Genomic DNA, 22,491 nt, shown 5'->3' on the forward strand with positions numbered 1-22,491 from the left:
TGTTCTCACTGGCTCCCAATTTGTTACCGTATCATCTACAAACTTTCTGTCTTTCAAGCCATTATGGGTTGGTCAACCACCATATCTTATTTCTTTGATTACCCTACATCCACTTCGCTCTTCTTAGGTTCATCATCTTTCGCTCCCTTCTTCCTCTACTCTCATTGAGTCCACTGGGCCTAGTGCTTTCTCTAGCACTGCTATGGCCACTTTGAATAGTCATTGTTGTGGAGTTATCTTTTTCCAAATTTGAGTCTTTACTATGATGTTTGGACTCAGGGTTGATGCACCTTTATGATGGGCTATTAGCAGGGCTCTTCCCTTTGGGTTTTTTGTGTTAGTTGATGTCTTCTTGTTGGAGTGTGTGTATGTTCTCTTTTCTGGTGTTCCTTTCTGATCATAATATTAATGGTTGTACACTTCTTTGACCTGGTTTGTAAAAGGGGCATATCAAAATCTAGTAAAGTGTAAACTATAAACCATGATATTATCACTAGAAGATCTGGAGGACATTTTGGAACCTGCTTTTATTGCAGTGAGAGTAAGTAGGCATTGTTTCCACCCCATTAGACACCAGGGACCCCAGCTAAAGTCAGGGTGTGGACTGGGGGTGGGGGGATAGAGGGTTTGCCAAAGAAGCATCTCGAAGGGAGATTATTACTTTTTTTTGGGGGGGGGGAGTTTGGACTCATGGGAAGGTTGCCAGATATTTGGGGAGTTGGATTTCTGCTTTGGAGGGGTTTGTTCTGCAGGGGAGGTTGCGGTCATGATGGCGATTGTGGGAGGCAGCTGTCAGAAGGAATTGATCAGGGGAGGGTCAGGCAATGACATTTATAGCTGCCCCTTCCAGCAAACATGTCTGCGTGCTGACATTTATCGTTTCTAATGTGAAATAGGGAATCTACCGTATGTCTGTTTTTTTGCCCACCCAACCCAGGAACGTTTCTGTCCTTTACCTATGCTCCTTTGAGATCTGGACTTAATTAGCTTCCTCACGTGTAAATGGCAGCTGGTGTGAAATGCTATTTATATGTGGAGATGCTGGTGAAGTAAGGGCCATATTGTTACTCCAAATTTAGTGGTTAGCCAGTTCTGAGGGGCCTGCAGTTGTCTAGTTTCCTTTATAAAACAGTGTCTTTTTAGACTTCCAATCAAGTTCTAAGTGCAGAGTTAGACTGTTTATATGTGCTGATGAAATCACCATTCAGAACGTAAATCTTACACTACAGAATACATGATGGAGCAGGTGCTGTTTTCTTTACTGTAAATTTCAAAGGATGGTTAATCAAGTTAATTAAACTTTAACATTTGAGTTCTGTCTTACACAGGGCTCTGAGAATGTTGAATAAATGATTGGAATGAGAAGATTCATTTTACTCTTTAAAGTCTGGCTCCGTAGAGGATGTTGCATGGGGTCAGCTGGATCTCATACCTGGCTCAGGGTTGGAAGTGCATTGGAAATATCTCTTATGAGGGCTGCACCTTGTTCCTCAGGCAAGGAGGATGCTACGCCATTTGCTTTGTCTCAGGAGGGAATGTGGGAGGGCAGTAGGGAAAACTGCGGAGGATGTGGATAATGGCTGCAGATGGGAAGGAGGAAGGGGAAAGGCCTTGAAGGGCAGGAAGAAGAGAAAAAAGTGACCTCTTCCTCCAGGAAGACCAGAATGATAATTTCCAGGAAACTGCCATTCTAAAGACAAAGCAGATAGACTTTCCTTGAAGAAATGTATCACGGTTTTGCCCATAATAGCAACTTTCCGTGCTGGGAAACAATATAATTCTATGTCTAACCTTTCACTCTAAGCCCAGAAAAATTGGCAACGTCTAGTTTTTGTCAATGAACTAATGCTTGCTTGAAAATGTCCCCGTTCAACTCTTGATTTACCACCAAATTACACACAGAGCTCCTAGAATAGAATTCAGATTTGGACAGATGATTAGGAAGATGGCTTTGAGACTATTCCAGATATCAAATACGCTTTGGGCTTTTTTTTCTCATTTGCATGTATGGATAATTAAAAAGTCTTCTGTCACGCCGCTGATTTCTAAAATGTTCTTCTGAATTTTGCAATGACGTTATTCACAGCTTGAGAAGCACCTGGAAAAAATGCACCTTTCACGGTAATGAAAGATGTGCAGCCCTTCATTTTTAGCTCTCTTGACATTGAATGCCTTTCTCGTTGTATTTAGTCTTGAATTGAACATACTCAGTAGTTCATCCCAAAACTAGTCCAATATAACATGGATTGGTGTCAACCTGGATCATTGCTTCTTATAAAGCTGGAACTACAGCACAGGAGACGCAGCTCCAATGGGGCCTCAGGGTGGAGTCATGGCACATAAGAATAGCCTTACTGGTTCAGACCAATGGTCCATCCAGCCCAGTATCCCGTCTTCATGGAGGCCAATCCAAGTCACAAGTACCTGGCAAAAATGCAACTAATAACAAGATTCTGGAACCCCACATAGTAACAACATTCCATGCAAGAAGTTGGCTCTGAATGCTCAAAATCAGGCTCTGAGAAGCCCTTCCCAGCCCAAACAGAAGAACTGGGTGATCCAGAAGGCTCAGGGTTGGGGAGAAAAAGGGGGAAAGGCAGAGAAATAAAAGAAGAGCAATTCTTGTTAACTCAGGGCCCCCTTGATAAAGCCGTGGTAGCGATTCCCGCATGGCAAATGCGAAGCAACCTGTGTCATGTGACAGAGCCGTAATCGTATTTAGCAGTCATCTGAACGCTATTTCACTGGCCAGGAGCTCTTTTTGGCCAGTTAAATAGCACTAAATGTTGGCCGGTTTTTCTTTCTGAAAAATGAGTTTATTGCTTCTGTAGAGATGACGACTGGATTGGGTCAATCAGAGTTCTAATTTTAAATATTTTTGTAACAGTGACAATGTATACCAAATGACCTCACAGCTTGAGTGCATGACATGGAATCAAATGAACCTGGGATCGCCACTTAAGGGGTAAGTTTGGTTATTATGATTTTGTAATTGCCTCTATCGTACTTCTGGAGGATAACCTGGCAATTAAGCATCTCATTTTCTCAGACGTGCCATCTAAATATCCCCTTTTTTCTCTAATACTTATGAATGACGGGATATCAAGTCAAATCAATCCAATCCAATCCAGTCTAAAGTTTTCTGTGCTATTCTTCTTCTTTCTGCCTTCACCCCTTAGCTTTTCTGTTTATTTCACCTTATCTATGAAAAAAATGTCTCTCAAAGAATATTGTTTCTAAAAGTCTGGAGAAACTGGTTATTATGATGAAAACGAATGGCAAAGATCAAAATGAAGGGATCCTTTCACTGAAATGCATTTACAGAACATCTTTTGGGTACAAGCCTATTGTTTTATTGTTCCCATGCACTAGCTAACACTTCCACACCCCCAATCTTCAAAATGCAGTAACTCATGGTTTAATGCATCTGTCGCCTAGACTACTGCAACCTACTTCCGCTAAACCTTCTTTCTCCCTCCCCTTCAATCTGTTCAGTGTCGCTATGCTCACATTACCCCTCTCCTCACTTCATTGGCTCCCTGTCCATTTCTGCATGGAGTTCAAACTCTTACTGACCTACAAGTGTATTAGCTCCACAGCTCCTCAGTATATCCTCTATCATCTCTTCCCAAACTCCCCCCGCACTTTGCTCATCAGATAAGACTCTCTTATCTACCCTTCTCCTCTATGGTCAGACTCCGTCGCTTCCACTTTGCTGTATCATATGCCTGGAACAAACTGTCTTACTCAGTATGTCAAGCTCTGTCTCTGGCCGTATTGAAATCCAGCCTCAAAGCCCACTTCTTTGAAGATACTTTCAATTCCAAACTCCCACTCACCTGCTAAGCACCGATATCTGTTTTATCACTCCTGTGATTCTCCCACCTAAGCCCTGTGTATTCATGTTCCTTCTTGTCCAGTTTGCCTGTCTTGACTAGATTGTAAGCTCTTTTGAGTAGGGACTGTCTTCTATGGCAGTGCTCTAGAAATGTTAAGAAGTAGAGACAGGCAAATTACAGTACTGCAAAATCCCTTAACACAGTCACGCAATAGCTTGTTTCTGTGTGTTAGCCATGCATCAAGGGCTTAACGCCTTTTAGCAAAACAGCCTCTAAATGTAGTATTGAAAATACTCAATGAGAGGAAAAGATCAATATAATAACCTCCACAATAAAAAGAAATGATAAGGTTTGGTAAAATGGGATCGAAAGGTGGGATCTCTTCGCAAAGAGAGGTAGGGGAGGGTCATTGATGTGGGCAGACTTGATGGGCCTTGGCCCTTATCTGCCGTCACCTTCTATGTTTCTATGTTTCTATGTTTCTAGACCATCAGAAGGTTAGTATCAAAAGCACATCAGCTACTCAGTCGTCATTGGTCTTGAGACGGATTTGTTCTTTGATACAACCTTTTTACAAAACCATATCATTTATTGTTATTGTAGATCAGTGAAAATTAATGGCAAACAGTTTTACTAAAACTAGCTATGACAGAAATACACAAGCTTACGTTTTCATAGAAATAATTGTTTGCAGTTTTCTTTGTGTTATGACAAAAGCTCATCTTGTGGAACCAACAAATTTCTCAGAAATGTGTTTAATCCATGTCTCCAAAGGCAATAAGCATTAGTTGATCTCTTCTAAAAATTCTGTTAACGCTGATTTCATGACATTTATTACAAGGGGGTGCTGAAAAGTCCTAAATTCTGAATCTTATTTTGCCACTGTTACCATATTTCGTTAAGTGCCAATCTGCAGAAACAAAATTCTGTTTTGACATTGTTTCAGTTCATTGAGTGAACCATATCCAGGCCATTCTCGTCTTGGTTGGGCTGAGAACTTTTCAGCACCCCATTGGCCAGTCAACACTATTCTAACTTCTGATCTGCTTTGGCTTTCCTGCTTGGTTTCCTTTCCCCACGTGTGTTTCTACAAACCCTGCTTTGACTGTTATGCTGTTTTCTCTTGTCGGCAGAAGAATCTCTTTAATTGTATCAACCTTGACTAAGGTTCAAAATATTAAAGCAAAGAAGAGGCTGTCTTTCAGGGCAGGAAGAAAAAATTGGAGACCACAAAAACATGAAAGGAGAAGAAAATAAATGTATTTATACAAGTGCAACAGTTCACAGACTGCATGCTTTAAAAAAAAGAGAGGAAAGACATCAAAATGAATGATCTATGGAGGGGGGGGGGGGATTGAATAGGAGAAAAAGTTGGAAGTTTTGGTAGGCCAAGACTGTAAAATCTGTGGAAACTCAGTCCTAGACATCGCCTCATCACTGGGAATCAGAGCCAAAAACAGGGATTTGTCTCTTCCTGGGCCGGCTTATATTGTGCACAACTGAACCTCTCAGAGAACTTGCCCTGACATCAACTACTTATCCAAAAGATTTACTTCTTGAAAATATAAGGGATACCTAAGTGTGTTTCCTTTCAGAGTCTTTCTTGAAACAGTATTTTCTGAATAATAGCATTGTTTTTATTCTATAGAAAGGTTTTCCTTCGAGCGATGACATTTATCTTCTCTTACTAAAGTCACAGCTGGGATTTCCCAACCGCAAATATATTCAGTACGATATCAAGAAATTCTAAATATCTGGCACTCATTTCACTGCCGCTAATCCAGTGGCTCCCTTTCCAAAGGCTGTCCTGGGGGCTCAGGACACTGAAGACAGAGGATTGTCGCTGAGTGGTTTTTCACACTGCATAAAATAATATTAAATTTAAGGCTGTACCTGTCTAGACAACTTTTACAAATATCCTCAACTAAATTCGCGATTTACCTGACAAACCTATCCACTTGCACTCTCATTTCAGAAGTTGATAAGAAAGCTCGATTTTCCCACACATCTGTAGTTGACAAAGCTCAGGCTGATATTGGCTAGGGAGGGTCATCGTTAGAAACAACATGAGAAATGCCATTGACAAATTCAAATTTCTGACCAACTGACTTTCCCTGGCCTGTTCCCAATCAGGTCAGTGAACCCACTATTTCCAAAGTCCCAGCATGATGGCTGAACCGTCGGTTTCTACCTGACAAGACGCAGCGAGACCCGGAAACCCTGAGAGAACATGAGAAATGTCATTGACATAAACCATGTTCTTTAACTTGAAAGCAGCCATCTTTGGAAAATAGTTCATACTATTTGATAAGATTTTCCACTGTGTGGTAAGAAGGTACATTTTGTTGAAAATGGGGGTGAGTGGGAGGATCATTGCTAGGGCAGGTTGCTTCTGTTCAATTACCACTGTTTGCCATTGACAATTTGATATCTGTAAGGTCATTCCAAGAGCCCCTTGCTTAGGATTTCCCCAGACATGTCCTCATTTTGAGGACTGGGATGGGTGGAACTGGGCAGGCTTAGGGGTGGGTCTAGAGGATCCGGATTTTACGACTGGAAAATCTAGCAACCCTACCCTTGCTCCCCCTGCAGGCTAATAGGTTACCTGGAGCTGTGTGTTTGTTTGAGCTAATATGGCTGTCTTTTCTGTTATATTGCCTCAAAGGGGGGAACAAAAGGGGACATGATATATTTTCCAATCCTGTACTGCGTGAGGGGTTTCAGTTTGTAAGGTCATACAAATCCTGTTTTCTAAGGGAAAAGTTTAGATTCACGGTGCCTGTGGTTCCAAACTGAATCTGCCAATCAATGTGTATGCTTTATGTTTTTGTAAAGAGCAGGGAGCTGTGGTGAGGGAAGGAAGAACATCTGGAGGCGGATAGTGAGTGATGTTTTTCTTTCAAAACCAGAGCTTGGCAAACCTAGACATGGGCAGATGGAGTTCCCTCAGTGGGGCTTGCCTATTTCTAGCTCTGCTTGAGGAAGTGCTGATGCCCTGCCAAGTGGTTTTTTGCCACCCCGGTACTAGTGAGAGGAGGGTAGATTCAAATATAAAAGGCAGCAGGCTCAGTACATGTCCCGTATTACACTCAATGGAGGCGGAAGTGGAACGGGACTGATCTGGAGCTGTTTGGCAGTCGTAGAGAGATACAAGAACAGAGCAGCCAAAGCCAATGAAAACCTTTGAATCAGATGGTGAAGATATGGAAGAATTAAAAATGAAAAGTTAGCTGAGGAAATTAGGAGCAGCTCAGTATCTGACGAGACGGGATTCCCGACTACCTCAGATGAAAATGGTAACCATAGTATCGAAGTGTCTTCTGCCACACTAGCCAGTAGTATCTCAGGGACATCAGAGAATTTCCTAGCAGAGGCCAAATATACAGGAATTAGGGGTTCATGGAAAAGGCATTTTCATCCCTTGGAAGGTAACAGTTTGCAGAATGTTTGCGCTGTAATAAGACACAACCGTCTGACACCCATAAGAACATAAGAGTTGCCATACTGGGATAGCTCGAAGGATCATCAAGCCCATTTTTCTGTTTCCAACTGTGGCCAATCCAAGTCACAAGGGTAAAAAGATCCCAGAAAAGAACCCTGCCCTCAAAGACTCCGACCCTCCCATAGGCCTGTGTCTACAGGGTTTCAGGGACAGCAGTGATCTCTAGTTGCTCTTGCCCTTGCTGGAATTGCTTCAAAATGGTGCTGGTGACCCCTAGCAGTAGTATCATGGTATTTGCCATGCTTGATTCTTAGTGGTAGTATTGCAAGACTATTATGAAAGGGTACTGGCACCATTTTGAGCCTTGCAATAGCACAGGTAGTAGCAGCTAGGAATAAGCATTACCAGTGGTTCTTAAACCTGTTCTGGGGGACCCCCAGCCAGTCAGATTTTCAAGATATCCTTAATAAATATGCATGAGGCAGATTTACATATAATAGAGGTGACAGGCATGCAAATCTGCCTCATGCATATTCATTAGGGATATCTTGAAAACCCGACTGGCTGGGGTTCCCCCAGAACAGGTTTAAGAACCACCGCTCTAGACACCAAAGATTAGGAGAGATAGTCCTGAGGGGAGATTTATAGGGCAGTGAGAGCTTTTGGGGGGTGAGGAAGAGTATGCTGTTTGGAGAGGAGTTATCTTCTAGGGGGTGTTTCAGAGGAATGTGTCTTTGGGGGAAAGGGGAGAAGATTTTGTTTTCATATAGCAGACCTTTTAAGATTCTACTTAGGAGCGTTGCTAGAGGCCCAATCCTCTCATGGTTCTTGAAACAAACATAACAGGATTGGGCAATTAATGCCTGTTTACTTCCAATGAAACCTGAGCATAGGCAATGACAAACTAATTCATGTTATTCTCCTACTTAATTTACAACATGAACCTGTCTTTTAATTTGCAGTCATGGGGCAACGTATGAGAATGACAACCACAACACTCCAATGCTATACAGCTGTGGTGCACAGTATAGAATACACACCCATGGAGTTTTTCGAGGAATACAAGTGAGTAACTCAAAGTGTGGTAGTGTCTGCTGGTTGAATGGGACTGGGGATGTCCATTGGGTGGTCTGAGCATGTTCTCTGGAGAGGTGATGGAACTAAAGGGTAAAAGAACATTGGCCTGTGATCACTTCTGATGCTAACTCTTCTCCTTAAAATCTGGGCTTGGGAAGAGTTTATACCCAGCAGGTTTTGGCACAGGGCTTCTCCATGCAGCTTTCTCTCAGAGGTGATTGGGGTGATAGCGACTCTAATGCAGTTAAAGTCAGAGCAGTTTCTGGTGTGGAATAAACTGTTTTTATTGATATATATGAGGGTAAATCAAAAGTAAAGGCAAACTACATTTAACGGCTTTAATAGAAGTAACTGTGAGCAATTGAACATATCAAACTCAGGGGTGGAAAATTTCACGGCGACACCAGGAAGTATTTCTTCACGGAGCGAGTGATTGATCGGTGGAACGGGCTTCCAGTGCAGGTGATCGAGGCCAGCAGTGTGCCAGATTTTAAGAATAAATGGGACGCCCATGTGGGATCCCTAAGAGGGTCAGGGCAAAACACTAGCTAATCTTAAGGGGAGGGTCTATAGTGGGCAGACTTGATGGGCCTTGGCCCTTTTCTGCCGTCATCTTTCTATGTTTCTATGTTTCTATCACTTTTCCACATAGTCCCCATGCAAGACAATTGTTCAGGTAGCTTCTGCATTCCTGCTAGCTCTGTTCTGGTTATCGTGTAATTTAACAATTGCCTTTAATATTTGATTCACCCTCGTACCAAACTTTTAAGAGGTAGTTGCAGTGAGAATAAATAGAATATGCCTTACATGAAAAAGAACCAATGAAAAGTGGTAACTTTCTGGGTAAGAAGGACATTCTCAAGAACCCAACAAGTGTCCTCTGTGGGAACCAGTTTGAAAATGAGAACAGTATCTGTGTAAGGAAAAGTAAGGTATGAAGAGAAGAAACCAAGAAAAGACTGCTGTCATTTGTGCTGTCTGAAGATCGGTGCATTTGTGTCTTAGGAATACATTTATTAATCATACACTGCTTTAAGATCATGTCTGTGATTACTACACGTCTGATGTTAACTGAACATAAGAATTGCCATACTGGGACAAACCAGAGGTCCATCAAGCCCTGAATCCTGTTTCCGACAATGGCCAAGTCCCTAGCTGGATCCCAAATAGTAAAACAGATTTTGTGCTGCTTATCCTAGGAATAAGCAGTGGATTTCCCCAAGTCATCTAAATAATGGCCTATGGACTTCTCTTTTAGGAATTATCCAAACCTCTTTTAAACCCCGCTAAGCTGATTTCACCACATTCTCCGGCAACAAATTCCAGAATTTAATTACATGTTGAGTGAAGAAATATTTTCTTTGGTTTGCTTTAAATCCATCACATACCCCATAGTCCTAGTATTTTGGGAAACAGTGAGCAAGCGGTTCACATCTACCCTTTCCACTCCACTTAGTATTTTATAGACATCCCTGAGTCGTCTCTTCTCCAAGCTGAAGAGCTGCTTTAGCATTTTCTCATAGGAAAGTCACCCCTTCCCTTTTATCATTTTCATCTTTCTCTATACCTTTTCTTATACCGCTATATCATTTTTGAGATATGGCAACTAGAACTGCACATAGTATTCGAGGTATGGTTGTACCTTAGAGTAATACAAGGGCATTATAACATTTTCATTTTTGTTTTCCATTCCTTTCCTGATAATTCCTAACATTATATTTGATTTCTTAGTCGCCACCACACATTGAGCTGAGGGTTTCAACGTATCCTCAACAATGACACCTAGATCCTTTTCCTGAGCCGTGACTCCTAACAGAGAACCCAGCATCATGTAGCTGCTTTGAGTTGACCTTTGGTTTGAGGAAGTGGTTTACAAGATAAGACCCAACATTCTTTGGCAGGTCTCTGCCCTTTTTAGGATTCTTGCAGATGAGCTAATCCCCTAGTCACTATGGGGACTCCCGCTGTGCCCCTGGTGCAGACTGGGCCTTTATCTGGCACAAGCAGTTTTCAGTATGATCACCTATATAGTAAATGGGTCAGTTTTCTGCACATATCCAGAACCGACACTTGTTTCATTTTTGCAGGATATGCGGCGAGTACCAGGAGTGACCCCAGCCATTGTCAGGTCAGCCTCCGAAACGAACGAGAAGCGGCCGTTCATGTGCACATATCCTGGCTGTAACAAGCGTTATTTTAAACTCTCCCACCTACAGATGCACAGTAGAAAGCACACTGGTAAGTCTCACCCTCACTCAGCAATCGCAACCCTACCAAACAATATTGTTCCCAATCCTTCTATGAGCTTATACATTCAGAAAACATGGCCTGAGATTTACAGCATCAAAATCTATGAGATAATTATCTTTCTACAACTAGAGTTCTGTTGCATGTGGGAGAAAGAGGAGATTAGAAAGGGAAGAGGAGGGGAAGAGAGAGAGAGGGAGATCAGAAATGGATGGCAGGAAAAGATGGAAGGGAAGAAGGAGGATCAGGGAGAGGAGAGGAAGATCAGAAATGGATGGCAGGAAAAGATGGAAGGGAAGAAGGAGGATCAGGGAGAGGAGAGGAAGATCAGAAATGGATGGCAGGAAAAGATGGAAGGGAAGGAGGATTGGTGAAGGGATGGACAACTAAGAGGTGTTCCAGTTCCTTCTAACTCTTCCGTAAACTTCTAAAAATATTTTTATTCGCTAAACATTTTGAAAACGAACTCTCTTATATTTCAGTTTGCTTAATTTTTAAAATTTATTGTTAACCGTGTCGAACTTCCTTTGGTTGAAGACCTGGTGTATAAGGTTAATATTTCCTGTACTGAACATCGGGATCTGAAACAATCTTCATAGCATGTTAGATGCACCTGGGTTCAGTGATTTGCCCACAAGATAGACTTCTGCAGCTGTATCAAGAGAGTTAAGAAATATTGCCTGACCTGACAAGTGAAAGTGGAACAGATGGGAAGGGAGGGGGCAATTTGCAGTGGGCAGGCCACCCATTTTTATTTTGTGTAATTTCCTGTGGCATTCTGTGGAATGCTTTTCCTGTCATTTTGGGTTAAAAACAGCAAACACCAACATGGGAAATGTTTCCAGTACAAGCACATCCCTAGGAGCAGTGGGTGAGATTTTGGAACTTTTTATACTCTTCACAATATAAGAATGTATGAAAACATCTTGTGACCCGGGATGATAAGGGAACAGCAACGTCAACAGAAAGAACACTTTTTGTGTGGTGTAGTCAAATATTTTGTTACTTTTCCTATCAGAGAAAAACAAGCCTTCCCCCAGATCTGGTCTTGGAATTCTTTCAGCTAAAATAACTTTGCGGGTTGGTTCACCTGCTTAGAGATAAGGAAGAGCAACATGGCAATCCAGCCAGTGAAAGTATCTGGTTTAGAAGGAAGGGGCAGAGGTTGGCATTAAATTGGCTCTTTGACTGGCGCACCTAGCTGATCTAGGTGCTTAACTTTATTTTTTTAATTAGTTCAAATGGTGCTGTTAATTGAACAGTACCATTAAAAACCAATTTAAAAAAATAAATTTTCCAGTAGGCACATAACTCGGTAGGTGCGATTGAGACATCTACACTGAGATGCCAACCTAGGGTTACCAGACATCCAGAAGGCTTTGTTCGGGTTTTGAAAAGCTTTAAGCTTGGAGCCACCTCTGGACGGCATCTGCGCATGTGTGGATGCAAAACAATGGCAACACATGCATGCACAAATGCGTGTCACATCATTGCATCACACCCGTGCATGCTCGGAGGCCCTCCAAGCTTGAGGTTTGGGTAGAACTTGGGGCCCCATGTCTAGATTTTACTATTGTAGAATCTGGTAACCCTGCACCTCCCTGAAAAGTAGGGGTTGTTAGGGGTGGAGTTTGTACGTGGATTGAGTTAGGCGCCAGAGGGCACCTACCTTAGGCACTGGTATCAGGAGACAGTCGCTCCTGTAGCGATTCACCGCTGGACCACCAGGGAACCTAAAGGTATGCGGAGGAGACAGGAGGGAGATAACAATAATTAGAATTGGCTGGGACAGGAGGTGGGAGGGTCCCTCCTGTCCCAGCCACCAGGTCTCACGGCAGGCCTGGCAGAGGCATGCAAGGCATTGGGAGAGGAGGAAAGGGTACAGAACCAGGGAGGGAGGGAGGGGGGAGCAGGGTACAGAACCTGGCAGGGCAGGGCAGGCCAAGGCAAGGCATTACACTTGAATATTGAACCTTTTTTGGGGGGGAAATAGGTTACCTCGGTTTATATTTGAGTGTATAAACTACCATATTTACACACACAGACTGTCAAAGCAGCTGTTTAAGTGCTGTATGTATATGTTCAATGCCATACGTCATACCACTTGTTCTTTGAGCATGTTTCTTGGTAAAATGGCTGTCCCCTCTCATGTGCCACCAATTCCTAGTTATTCTCCCTGACCATATAGGTATTTTTCAAAAGGTTCCATGTCCAGTGAGCCTTTTGTAAAGTAGTCTGCAAATTGTTAATGTCTTGACTTGGAAATCCTTCTTTCTACGTAGATGACCTGTGTATAATAAACTTCACATCATCCTTTTCACACCACTGGATATTGAGGGAAAGCAAATATTTGGTTTCTAGTCACCCTTTTGAAGGGTCCAGTTTTTCAGCTTTATATCTTCAAGCTTTGTTCTCTTAGGTGAGAAGCCATACCAGTGTGATTTCAAGGACTGTGAGAGGAGATTCTCTCGCTCCGACCAGCTCAAGCGTCACCAAAGGCGGCATACAGGTATTTACAATGGCAACGTGTCACTCAGAACAAATAGCTCAGATAAAGCACCGGTTCTGTGGACAGATTTCCAAGGGAAGGTGGCTCTCTGTCCTGCCCACTTTACCTTACGAACTTAAGAACATAAGAATTGCCTGACCAGTAGTCCATCGTGCCCAGCAGTCTAACTGAGACTAGCCCTACCAGCGCCCGTTCTTGTTCAGCAGGAACTTGTCTAACTTTGTCTTGAATCCCTGGAGGGTGTTTTCCCCTATGACAGACTCCTCTATAGCCTCAAAAGCTCTTTGACTGAAGGATCCTATGGTTGGCCCAGAAAAAGTTAGAGGGTTAGTGTCATCTTAGAATAAATAAATAACCGATTTTTAACACAATAAAAGTGGTCATGAAAGACAGAACTGCTTATTTCTTACTTGGTGACTTCATTTTGTAAACTTTCCAAGTTACTGGCTGTACTTGCTTCTTCCCTTTCACAATTTCTCTGGCATTCTTAATTGCTGCTCTTTGCTGAATCGATCCCACCATATCTAGACCCCAGGGGCTCCTTGAACCAGTGACACTTAATGCTGAAGTCAAATTATAAGAGGGTTCCTAGAAACATTTGCCATATCGGTAAGTGGACCAGAAGAAATTAACAGTAATCAACAGTTTTCTCTAAGCACCAGCAGATATAACGAGAGGAGAGAATTTTTAATGCTCAGAATTTGAACGAATTGATGGCTTGTTATATTCTAATGAGTCTACACAATTAAAAAAGTGAACCCAACATTAAAAGATAAAAGTTGTCACTATATGAAGGGGAAAAGACCTCAAATGTCCCTGTACCCAAAGCTCATGGACACAATGGGGAGCGAGGGTTATTATCATTGCTTTTTTCTATAAGTGAAAAAATATCATTTTCAATATTCAAATACTAATGTTCAAACTAGTGCACAAAAACATTCATCTCCTAGCCAAATAATTCAAGAGGCTGTGTTTTTGAGAGAAAAATCCCTAAAGCAACAAGAAATCCCATCGTTCAACCAGCAACAAAATAGTGAAAGGCACTTAGCTCATCACCCATCGGCTTCATCAGGGGATATCATGAGATATGCTTCTTCAAAAAGGACGCTGGTAGTGGAAACACTAACGGCTTGAGAACAAACACCACGTATGCAGCGCACCGGAAATATCTTAATCCATTGAGCTGGTTAATCAAGACGGCAGAGTTTTACTCAAATTCGAGATGACTGTTTTTGTGCATTAGATGAACATTATTATTTGAATACTGAAAATAATATTTTTTCATTTATAGAAAAAAGGAAGGGTTTCTCACCCTCGCTCCCCATTGTGTCCATGAGCTTTGGGTACAGGGACATTTGAGGTCTTTCCCCTTCATATAGTGACATCTTTTACCTTTTAGTTGGGTTCACTTTTTTGGACATAGTATTGACTTCACTTTGTTTATTAATGAGTCTACAGCAATGCATGTACTCGGAAAGTGTCACCAATTCTGCTGACGCTCACAGTTCCACTCTGTAAAGATGCACATGTCCCAGATTTTCAAGCAGGTGTACGTCCGGTGCCCAAGGTTAGGGCGCTGGAATCGGGCTAGGGGAAATTCTATAAAGGACTTGGCACTGATCTACCTTGACGCTCATGTTGAGCATGATTTATAGAATTGCGGGGATTTATGAACCTTCTTTAAGAAGCTCAAATGCTATTTTTAAGTAAAATGTCACTTGCCTTCTAATGTCTGTTATTTTCAGCCAGAAAATATCAAGCAGAAATATGTCTTTGTCAAAAAAACACAAATAAAATAAACCGGGAAGACATTTTACAAAGAATTACAAATATTAGTCAATTATAAGAACATAAGAATAGCCCTACTGGGTCAGACCAATGGTCCATCTACCCCAGTATCCTGTTTTCAACAGTGGTCAATCCAAGTCACAAGTACCTGGCAGAAACCCAAATAGAAGCAACATTCCAGAATCTTAAAGAGTAGCAAGGTTCTGGGACCCCAAAATAGTAGCAGCATTCCATATGGAATCCCCAAATAGTAGCAACATTCCATGTAACCGATCCCGATTCTCCCCTGTCTGTCTCAATAGCACGTTATTGAGCAGTGGTGTAGTAAGTGGGGTGCAGGCGGGGGAAGGGGAGTAGTCTACCCTGGGCGCCATGTTGGTGAGGGCACCAGCACTCCCTCCTCCTCAATTCCCCCTGCCTATTCCCACTCCTCCCTTCACGACATGCATGCCCCCTTCCCTTCCCCGTACTTCTAGTTGTTAACCGCTGTGAGCAACAACTTCAACATGCTCCTCGCAACCGCATCGTCTCTCCCACTGATGTCACTTCCAGGTGCCACGCATAGGATGTGACATCAGAGGGAGAGCCTACAGGCTTGCAAGCAGCACAATGAAGTTTTTGTTGTTTGCGGCGGTGAACAACTAGAGATACAAGGGAAGGGGGTGTGCACGTGGCCAGGGGGATCGGGAAAGGAGGGGGCAGGGGGTGGGTGCCTCTCACCCTCGCTACGCCACTGCTATTGAGAAAACATAATTAACAAAAGATAGCCCTTTAATATATTCATGGGGAAGAAATTCTAAAGGTGAATGGGATCCTCAGGATGGAGTTCTTGGTTTTGAACATGAAAAGCAAAGTTTCCCTATTGCTTGAGACTTAGCTCCTGAGATGTGGAAACCAGCAGAAAGGCCTCAAAGCACATGTCTAGACCTTCTTTTGTCTGTTTAGGGGTGAAACCATTCCAGTGTAAAACCTGTCAGAGAAAATTTTCCCGCTCTGATCATCTGAAAACTCACACCAGGACTCATACAGGTAAAACAAGTGCGTAAACCTTTCTTCACATTTATTTCATTTTCTTAATATTTACACAATGTATTGAAATATGAGAGCTAGAGGGCATTTGAAATCTAAGGAGTTCTAGGAGAAATCGGGGGGTCTTTTTACAGATTTGATACATGCTAAATGCCATGCAGTCCATTATATTCTCATTTTATTGGCTGCATGGCATTTAGCATGTGCTAATCGTTAGTGCATGCTAAATCCGTTAGTTCTGCCTGGATATACTGTATATACATTTCAAAATATATGGGGAGCTCTCTTCCACATCACCTAGTCTTCTTAAAAATTTTGGAGTTTAAAGAAGTATTTTCTTCATAAGTCATTGAGGTTTTCCAGTGGAGAGAACAAAAAAAACTCCATCTATGTTCATATTTCAAACAGTAAAAATATTCAGGGCTCTGGTTTTGCGCTATATGTCATCAGCTCCAACTCTGAAAAGCAGGGAATAAACACATAGTGTAACACAGATAATCCTCTGCTTTATTCAGAAATAGTACTTCACACATCTGACACGCAGCCAAGGGACATGTAGATATTATGCCAAATGCCTATTACCCCGCCATCGTTTCCACTCCAATCATTCTGACTCCTACATCTTTTATTATTTTATTTCTTTTCTCACCTTGTCTCCTCTCACTCTCCTTTCCCTCTCTTCTCTTTCTATTCCTTCTCTCAACCTGTTATCTCTCTGTTTACCCTCTTCTCTCACTCTGTTCCCTCTCTGTTCCTTCTCTTACCCTGTTCTTCTCTCATCTTGTTGCCTCTCTGCTCACCCTATTTCCTCCCTATTCCTTCCCTCACCCTGCTTCCTCTCTTCTCATCCTAGTCCCTATTCCCAGCACAAAGTGTTTTAAAATAATCACATAGAAAGTGATCTTCTATTGTTTTGTTAGCGATAGGATCAGGAAGAGGAAACATGAAACACACGTTTTCAGAAATATTTTAAATGGCAACACCCTTGTGCTGGATGGTTTTCTAAATTGTCTGAGGCCTTTCCAGTGTCTGGAGAATACTAACCAGTGCATTGACTCCTTCATTTCAATTACAGAATTTGAAGTACTGTATTTTTTTTTTTTCTTTCCCCCACCTCTCTGTGTATAAAACATTACCAACCAGAAAGCAGTTGTAAAGCACAAATAGACAAAAGCTGCATTTGATTTGGTTTCAGTTTCCAAGTTTAGCATGAAGCAAAAGGAGAAAGGTATTGCAGTAGTATTTTTAACATAAATTCCCAATTTCATTCTTTACAAGGTGTTTAGATCTCAATGACCCCGTGATTTTGATTTGGCTGAAAATGGTTTAACCTCTTAAAGGCCTCTGTAGCTATATGCTCTATCTTCCCAGATGAATGAGAGCCAGGAAGGCTCTCGATTGTCCCCTCCGAGGCACAGATTTTCTATCTCCAAATGAAGTATTAAATACTTTTCCCAGGACACTGCATTTTGACAAGTGTAACATTTGGTGAAAAGGCTCTAAATTATACTGTGTAATCCAGTAAAAACGTATATTTTCGCTTTGGATTCTGTAATTTTTAAAACTGGATAATTATATGGAAAAGCCAATAAAAAAATGAAAAATCTCCCCCAAATTCACATTTTCATGCCTTTGTATCACATATGGCTTCTTTCATCAAGCAGCGGTAGAGCATTTCTCCACAGGCCAAAGAGATAAATGCTCTGATGCTCATTCAGTTCCTATAATTGTTGGAGCATCAGTAAAATGCTCTATTGCTGCTTTATAAAAGGAGCCCATAATTTTTAGGGAAATATTTAAAAATCTACATAGTATAATGTTCTGATTCAATATATTTTGATGTGGTATTATGCTTATCATATAAGATAATTGGATATATTTTTATGATAACAGGTGAGAAGCCTTTCAGTTGTCGATGGCCCAGTTGTGAAAAGAAATTTGCCCGATCTGATGAACTGGTCCGTCATCACAATATGCACCAGAGAAATATGAGCAAACTCCAGCTGGCTCTTTGAATAGCACTGAATCCTGAACACTGGGATCTACTACACTGTGAGATACGGGCTCCCTCAATCTCTATTCCACCCCCCCCCCCCCCCCACATCGGATTTACAGATCAAGTTCAGTCCCAGTGAGATTCTCTTCAGTGCCCTCATGGAGAATCCATTTCATAGCTTCATACTGAATATGTAGGGAGAGGGGTCAGAAAAAGGCTTCTTAAAGCTGTGATGGGGGTCCCCCTACTTTAAGGGGCCTGGACTAAAATCCCCTCCTCAACTCAGTACACTACAAAGAAAATCAGGTTTCCCCTGAAGCACAGGGCTAAGTTTTGATGCATTCACCTATCCCCAGCCCTCAGCAGCAAACGACTGGCCCACACCTCATACAAACTGGTTCAGCCTGCAGGGCTCTGTGTGCCCCCTCTTCCAATGCTGTAGCCAGAAGTATGAACATGTGAACGTGGCAAGAGATGAACTGTAACTCAAAATGTTGAACCTCTGTTTGGATCCCATTCATGAGATTTGTCATATTTATGGAATAACTAACTGGTTTTGTTTGCAAACCTGGATAAATTGTTCTGGTAGCTGTATTGGTGCATTTTTAAAGGAAATAAATAGAAATAAAACACAGAAGGGAAGATAAAATGATACTTTTTTTATTGGATAAACGTAATATATTTGTTGACTAGCTTTTAAAGGCAATAAAGGCAATATCTTCTTTGAGTCTTCAAAAGCTAGTCAAAAATGTTTTAAGTTAGTCCAATAAAAAGGATATCATTGTATCTTCTCTTTTTGGGGCTTATTTCTATTTATTTCCTTTTTGTCTTGGGAGGAAATTAACTTGGTTTTAGGCTTATTACATTAAGGCTTCAAAATTGTTCCTTGTGCTGCTAAGGCCTCTGTTCTTTGAAATTCAGGGGGATTGGAGGAACCTTTGGGGGATGGTAGTGAGCATCTCTGTGAGCACCCCAAAGGAAAAAAAAATATCATCTCTTAATGGTCCATCATATGGACAGCTTGAGAACTTGCAGAATTCAGACCCTGGTGACTCAGAGAAAGACGTTCAACCCATCGTCTCAACCCTGTAGCACAGAAGGATTGCCATGAACCGGGGCTTTATTCGCAGTACAGAAGCCACACTGGTCTTGTGGCTCACAAGTTGTACAAATCGAAACATAATAAGAGTACAAAGAGAAGGAAAATTGAGGGCTGGTCCGTTCTCTTAAGTCAGATAATTTAAGGAATTTGAGAGTGATTCTATAAAGGGCTATTCTACAAAGACGCCTACATTGCATTACAAAATACTAGTATAGCTGAGTTATATGTGTTTAGGAGTGACCACTTTGCCAGCACCCTTATCCAGGAGATACAGAGGGAACTTATAGCATTGTTAGGGTTACCACGTGGCTTCAGAAAAAGGAGGACGGATTGAGTCATCCGGGTTTTACTTCCATTCCTTTCAATGGAAATAAAACCTGGATATCTCAATCCATCTTCTTTTTTTCTGGAGCCATATGGTAACCCTAAGTATTGTAGACGTTATACATGGAAGTGTGGCCTGTCCATGATCCATCCAGCCTTCACCCGCGCAAAGATACGTGTGTCCTTACAGAAGAGCATAGAGCTAGGTTCTTGTCACTTATGCGTCTGTGTGTTCACATTTGCACAGAAATGACTAAAATTCAGACTAGTCACCTAAATTTAGGCAGCTCCTTATAGAATTAACCTCCTTTCTGTCTATATGTGAAAATAAAACCTTATTGATATAAGGAAATTATATTGTTCTGAAAGTGGGAGGGAAAAGGAAAAAAAATCTATTGTGTATAATTAATTGCTTGGAGTTACTGTGTATATATCTAATAATGTAATGTATTGCTTTTAGAAAGTAAACTTAGAAAGTGTATAAATATTAGATGCCTCACTGTTACAAAATGTGGAAACCACTAGATGTAACCTGCATTTTTCACCGACCGTTCAATTAAAGCCACTCAAAGAGAGATGTATGACATTCCAATATCTGTCTTGTCTCTTGAGTAATATCAAACATCTAGATAAGGGAACCACCGCCATTGATGACCAGGAGTTAACCTGCCCTGGGTCTTGAGCCCAATTTATCCATCACAGATAAATTCCCAGCAGAATGGCATTCCACTAAGTTACACACCAAGAGGAAACTACTGCTGGCACTATTTATCATTTTTATAGTGCTGGAAGAGCTTTGCATGGTCATTTACACCATGGACCCCGGTGCTTGAGGGAGGGGAAAAGTGCTCACCTTGCTGGCGTTCAAAACCGCCTCCTTTGAGAGAAAATGAGCATTTGGGATGATGCTTCCTAGTCGCTGTCTCATTTCAGAAGTCCAAGTCACAATTCAGAGGTGCCTAAAAGCCAGCATTTAAATCTTTCTGTAGCAAAAGTGTAGAAATGGACTGAAGGAGATTCAGTGCTTATGTCCTAAAAGTTTGGGAGTTAGGATTTGGGAAACAGACTCTGCTGGAGGGATGGGGGAGGGGGGCAGTGGTTTTGGTTTCCCCAAATGCTGTGACAGCATCGAGATAATAATTGGTTGTGTTTCCAAGGTTGCAAAGACCGGCCAATTTTTTATACCTATATATGCATTCACTTGTCCTCCATTTCCAAACAGGCTCTATGTCCGCAGATTTTGTTCTAAATTCCCAGCTCCGTGAGTTTTGTCATTGTGGAACACTTTTTTGTTTGCGGGGGCCTGAAAGCTCCGCCCCCAGACCCCACCCTCATAATAGTACTAATTGTAATACCATTTTTTCCATTCATTTTTCATATATACATACAATATAATCTTATTAACAACACATAATGGTTAACCACAAAATCAAATTACATAAAGCACACTGTATGCTTCTCAACATTCATTCCTACCAGAACACTTGGCCTTGGTCACACATGCAGAACACAGATAACCCCCAAATACGGGACCACAAACTAAAAGTACTAATATATAAAAATGAAACCGTAAGATGCAAGACTCTGCAAACAATGCAACACCACAGAAACAGTGGCACTTCCCCTAATACTGTACAAAATATGAAGACAGTAGATGTAAATTTGAAAAAAACTGATACATAACAATCACCACTTTACAAAATTAACAAAAAGAAATAAAACAAATAATGAGAAATAAGAAAATACTATTTTATTGGACTAATCCATTTTTCAATTAGCTTTCAGAGGCCAAATCTTTCTTCAGAACAGCAAAATATACTGCTGTTATGGTATCCTGTCCTGATTTGAGGAAAAGGGTTTAGTCCCCCCCGAAATTGTCTTATTTGCATTTCCTATTTATAAGAACATAAGAATTGCCGCTGCTGGGTCAGACAGTCCGCTCACACGGCGGCCCTTAGGTCAAAGACCAGTGTTCTAAATAAGTCCAGCCTCACCTGCGTATGTTCCAATTTAGCAGGATGCTCTGGCATCTCTCTCTTCTCCTTTCCTTCCTTCCCACCATGCCCTGGCATCTCTCTCTTCTCCTTTCCTTCCTTCCCACCATGCCCTGGCATCTCTCTCTTCTCCTTTCCTTCCTTCCCACCATGCCTTGGCATCTCTCTCCTCTCCTCTCTTCCCCTTTCCTTATTGATACTCGTTTATATTTATCATTATGGTTCCAGTCTGATTGAGGGGGCACTTTAACGTGCCGACAGAGTTGCTGAGGCTAGTTAACATTTTCATTCCTTCTAGTTTCTATAAAGTCAGTGAGACAGTTTTCTCTGACAACGAGGGAGGCCCACGAGTGTCAGAGCCACAAGGGGGTCTTTTCACTTGAGATGAGGGAAAGGCAGAAGCCACCCCAGATACCATCACAGGAGCAGGGAAGCTGTGGCAGGTCTCAGGGACACAGGTTGAACTCATAACCTGCCCTAATGGCTCCACAACATAGTTTATTAAATGTACCCTTACTGAGAGTCTTCTGGGGACAGGGAAGTACCTTCACTACCTGAATGCAAAACCAAATCTAAAGGAAATATCTGAAGTAGTTTTTGCATTGGGGGGGGGGGGGAGTTTTTTAAACGCTGCTTCTTGAATTGTTTGACTTTCTAGTTTTCTTGTACAGCTGAATAATTCCGGGGCAAGTCTGTCCCCCTTTTAACAGAACTTCAGCAAACGTGCAATTTAAACTTGATGAAAACCAAGCAATTAACAATTTTACAAGCCCTGTGCTTCACATGGACATTCCTTTCCTGATAATTACTCTGGGGTTACTGTGCCTCATTTATAACAGTCAGTGGAACTTGTGCTGCCAAAAAAGCTCGTGTCTCCGGAGCAGCCGATCAGCAGCAAGAAATATTTACAGCAAATGCTTGAACTCTCCAGAGAGAGATTTTTTTCAATCACCCTCAAGCTAAAGGTCAGCTTTGGTACAGAAAATCATCTCACATTTGCACACTGACCACAACTGAACCTAGTCTGAGAAATCACAAAGCCATGGCAAAGTAGAGAGTCACATTTGTTAGTGAGCTTTTAATGTGCAGTTAGGGAAAGGGATTGGGACTTGTAGACTGCCTTTTTGTAGTTACACAACCAGAC

General features: G+C 41.8%; 1 protein-coding gene across 1 annotated transcript in view; it reads left to right on the plus strand.

Moving 5' to 3' along the window:
- WT1 (WT1 transcription factor) overlaps window positions 1-19,945 on the plus strand; it is a 51,515-nt gene extending 31,570 nt beyond the window's left edge. The window contains 6 exon segments of the mRNA XM_033928430.1: window positions 2,888-2,965; window positions 8,244-8,346; window positions 10,446-10,596; window positions 13,025-13,114; window positions 15,848-15,931; window positions 17,825-19,945. Of these exon segments, the coding sequence (XP_033784321.1) occupies window positions 2,888-2,965; window positions 8,244-8,346; window positions 10,446-10,596; window positions 13,025-13,114; window positions 15,848-15,931; window positions 17,825-17,946 (628 nt within the window). The 3' untranslated portion in view covers window positions 17,947-19,945.
- Window positions 19,946-22,491: the final 2,546 nt, after the last annotated feature.

The sequence above is a fragment of the Geotrypetes seraphini genome, chromosome 19 (genome assembly GCF_902459505.1).
Source record: "Geotrypetes seraphini chromosome 19, aGeoSer1.1, whole genome shotgun sequence".
NCBI lineage: Eukaryota > Metazoa > Chordata > Amphibia > Gymnophiona > Dermophiidae > Geotrypetes > Geotrypetes seraphini.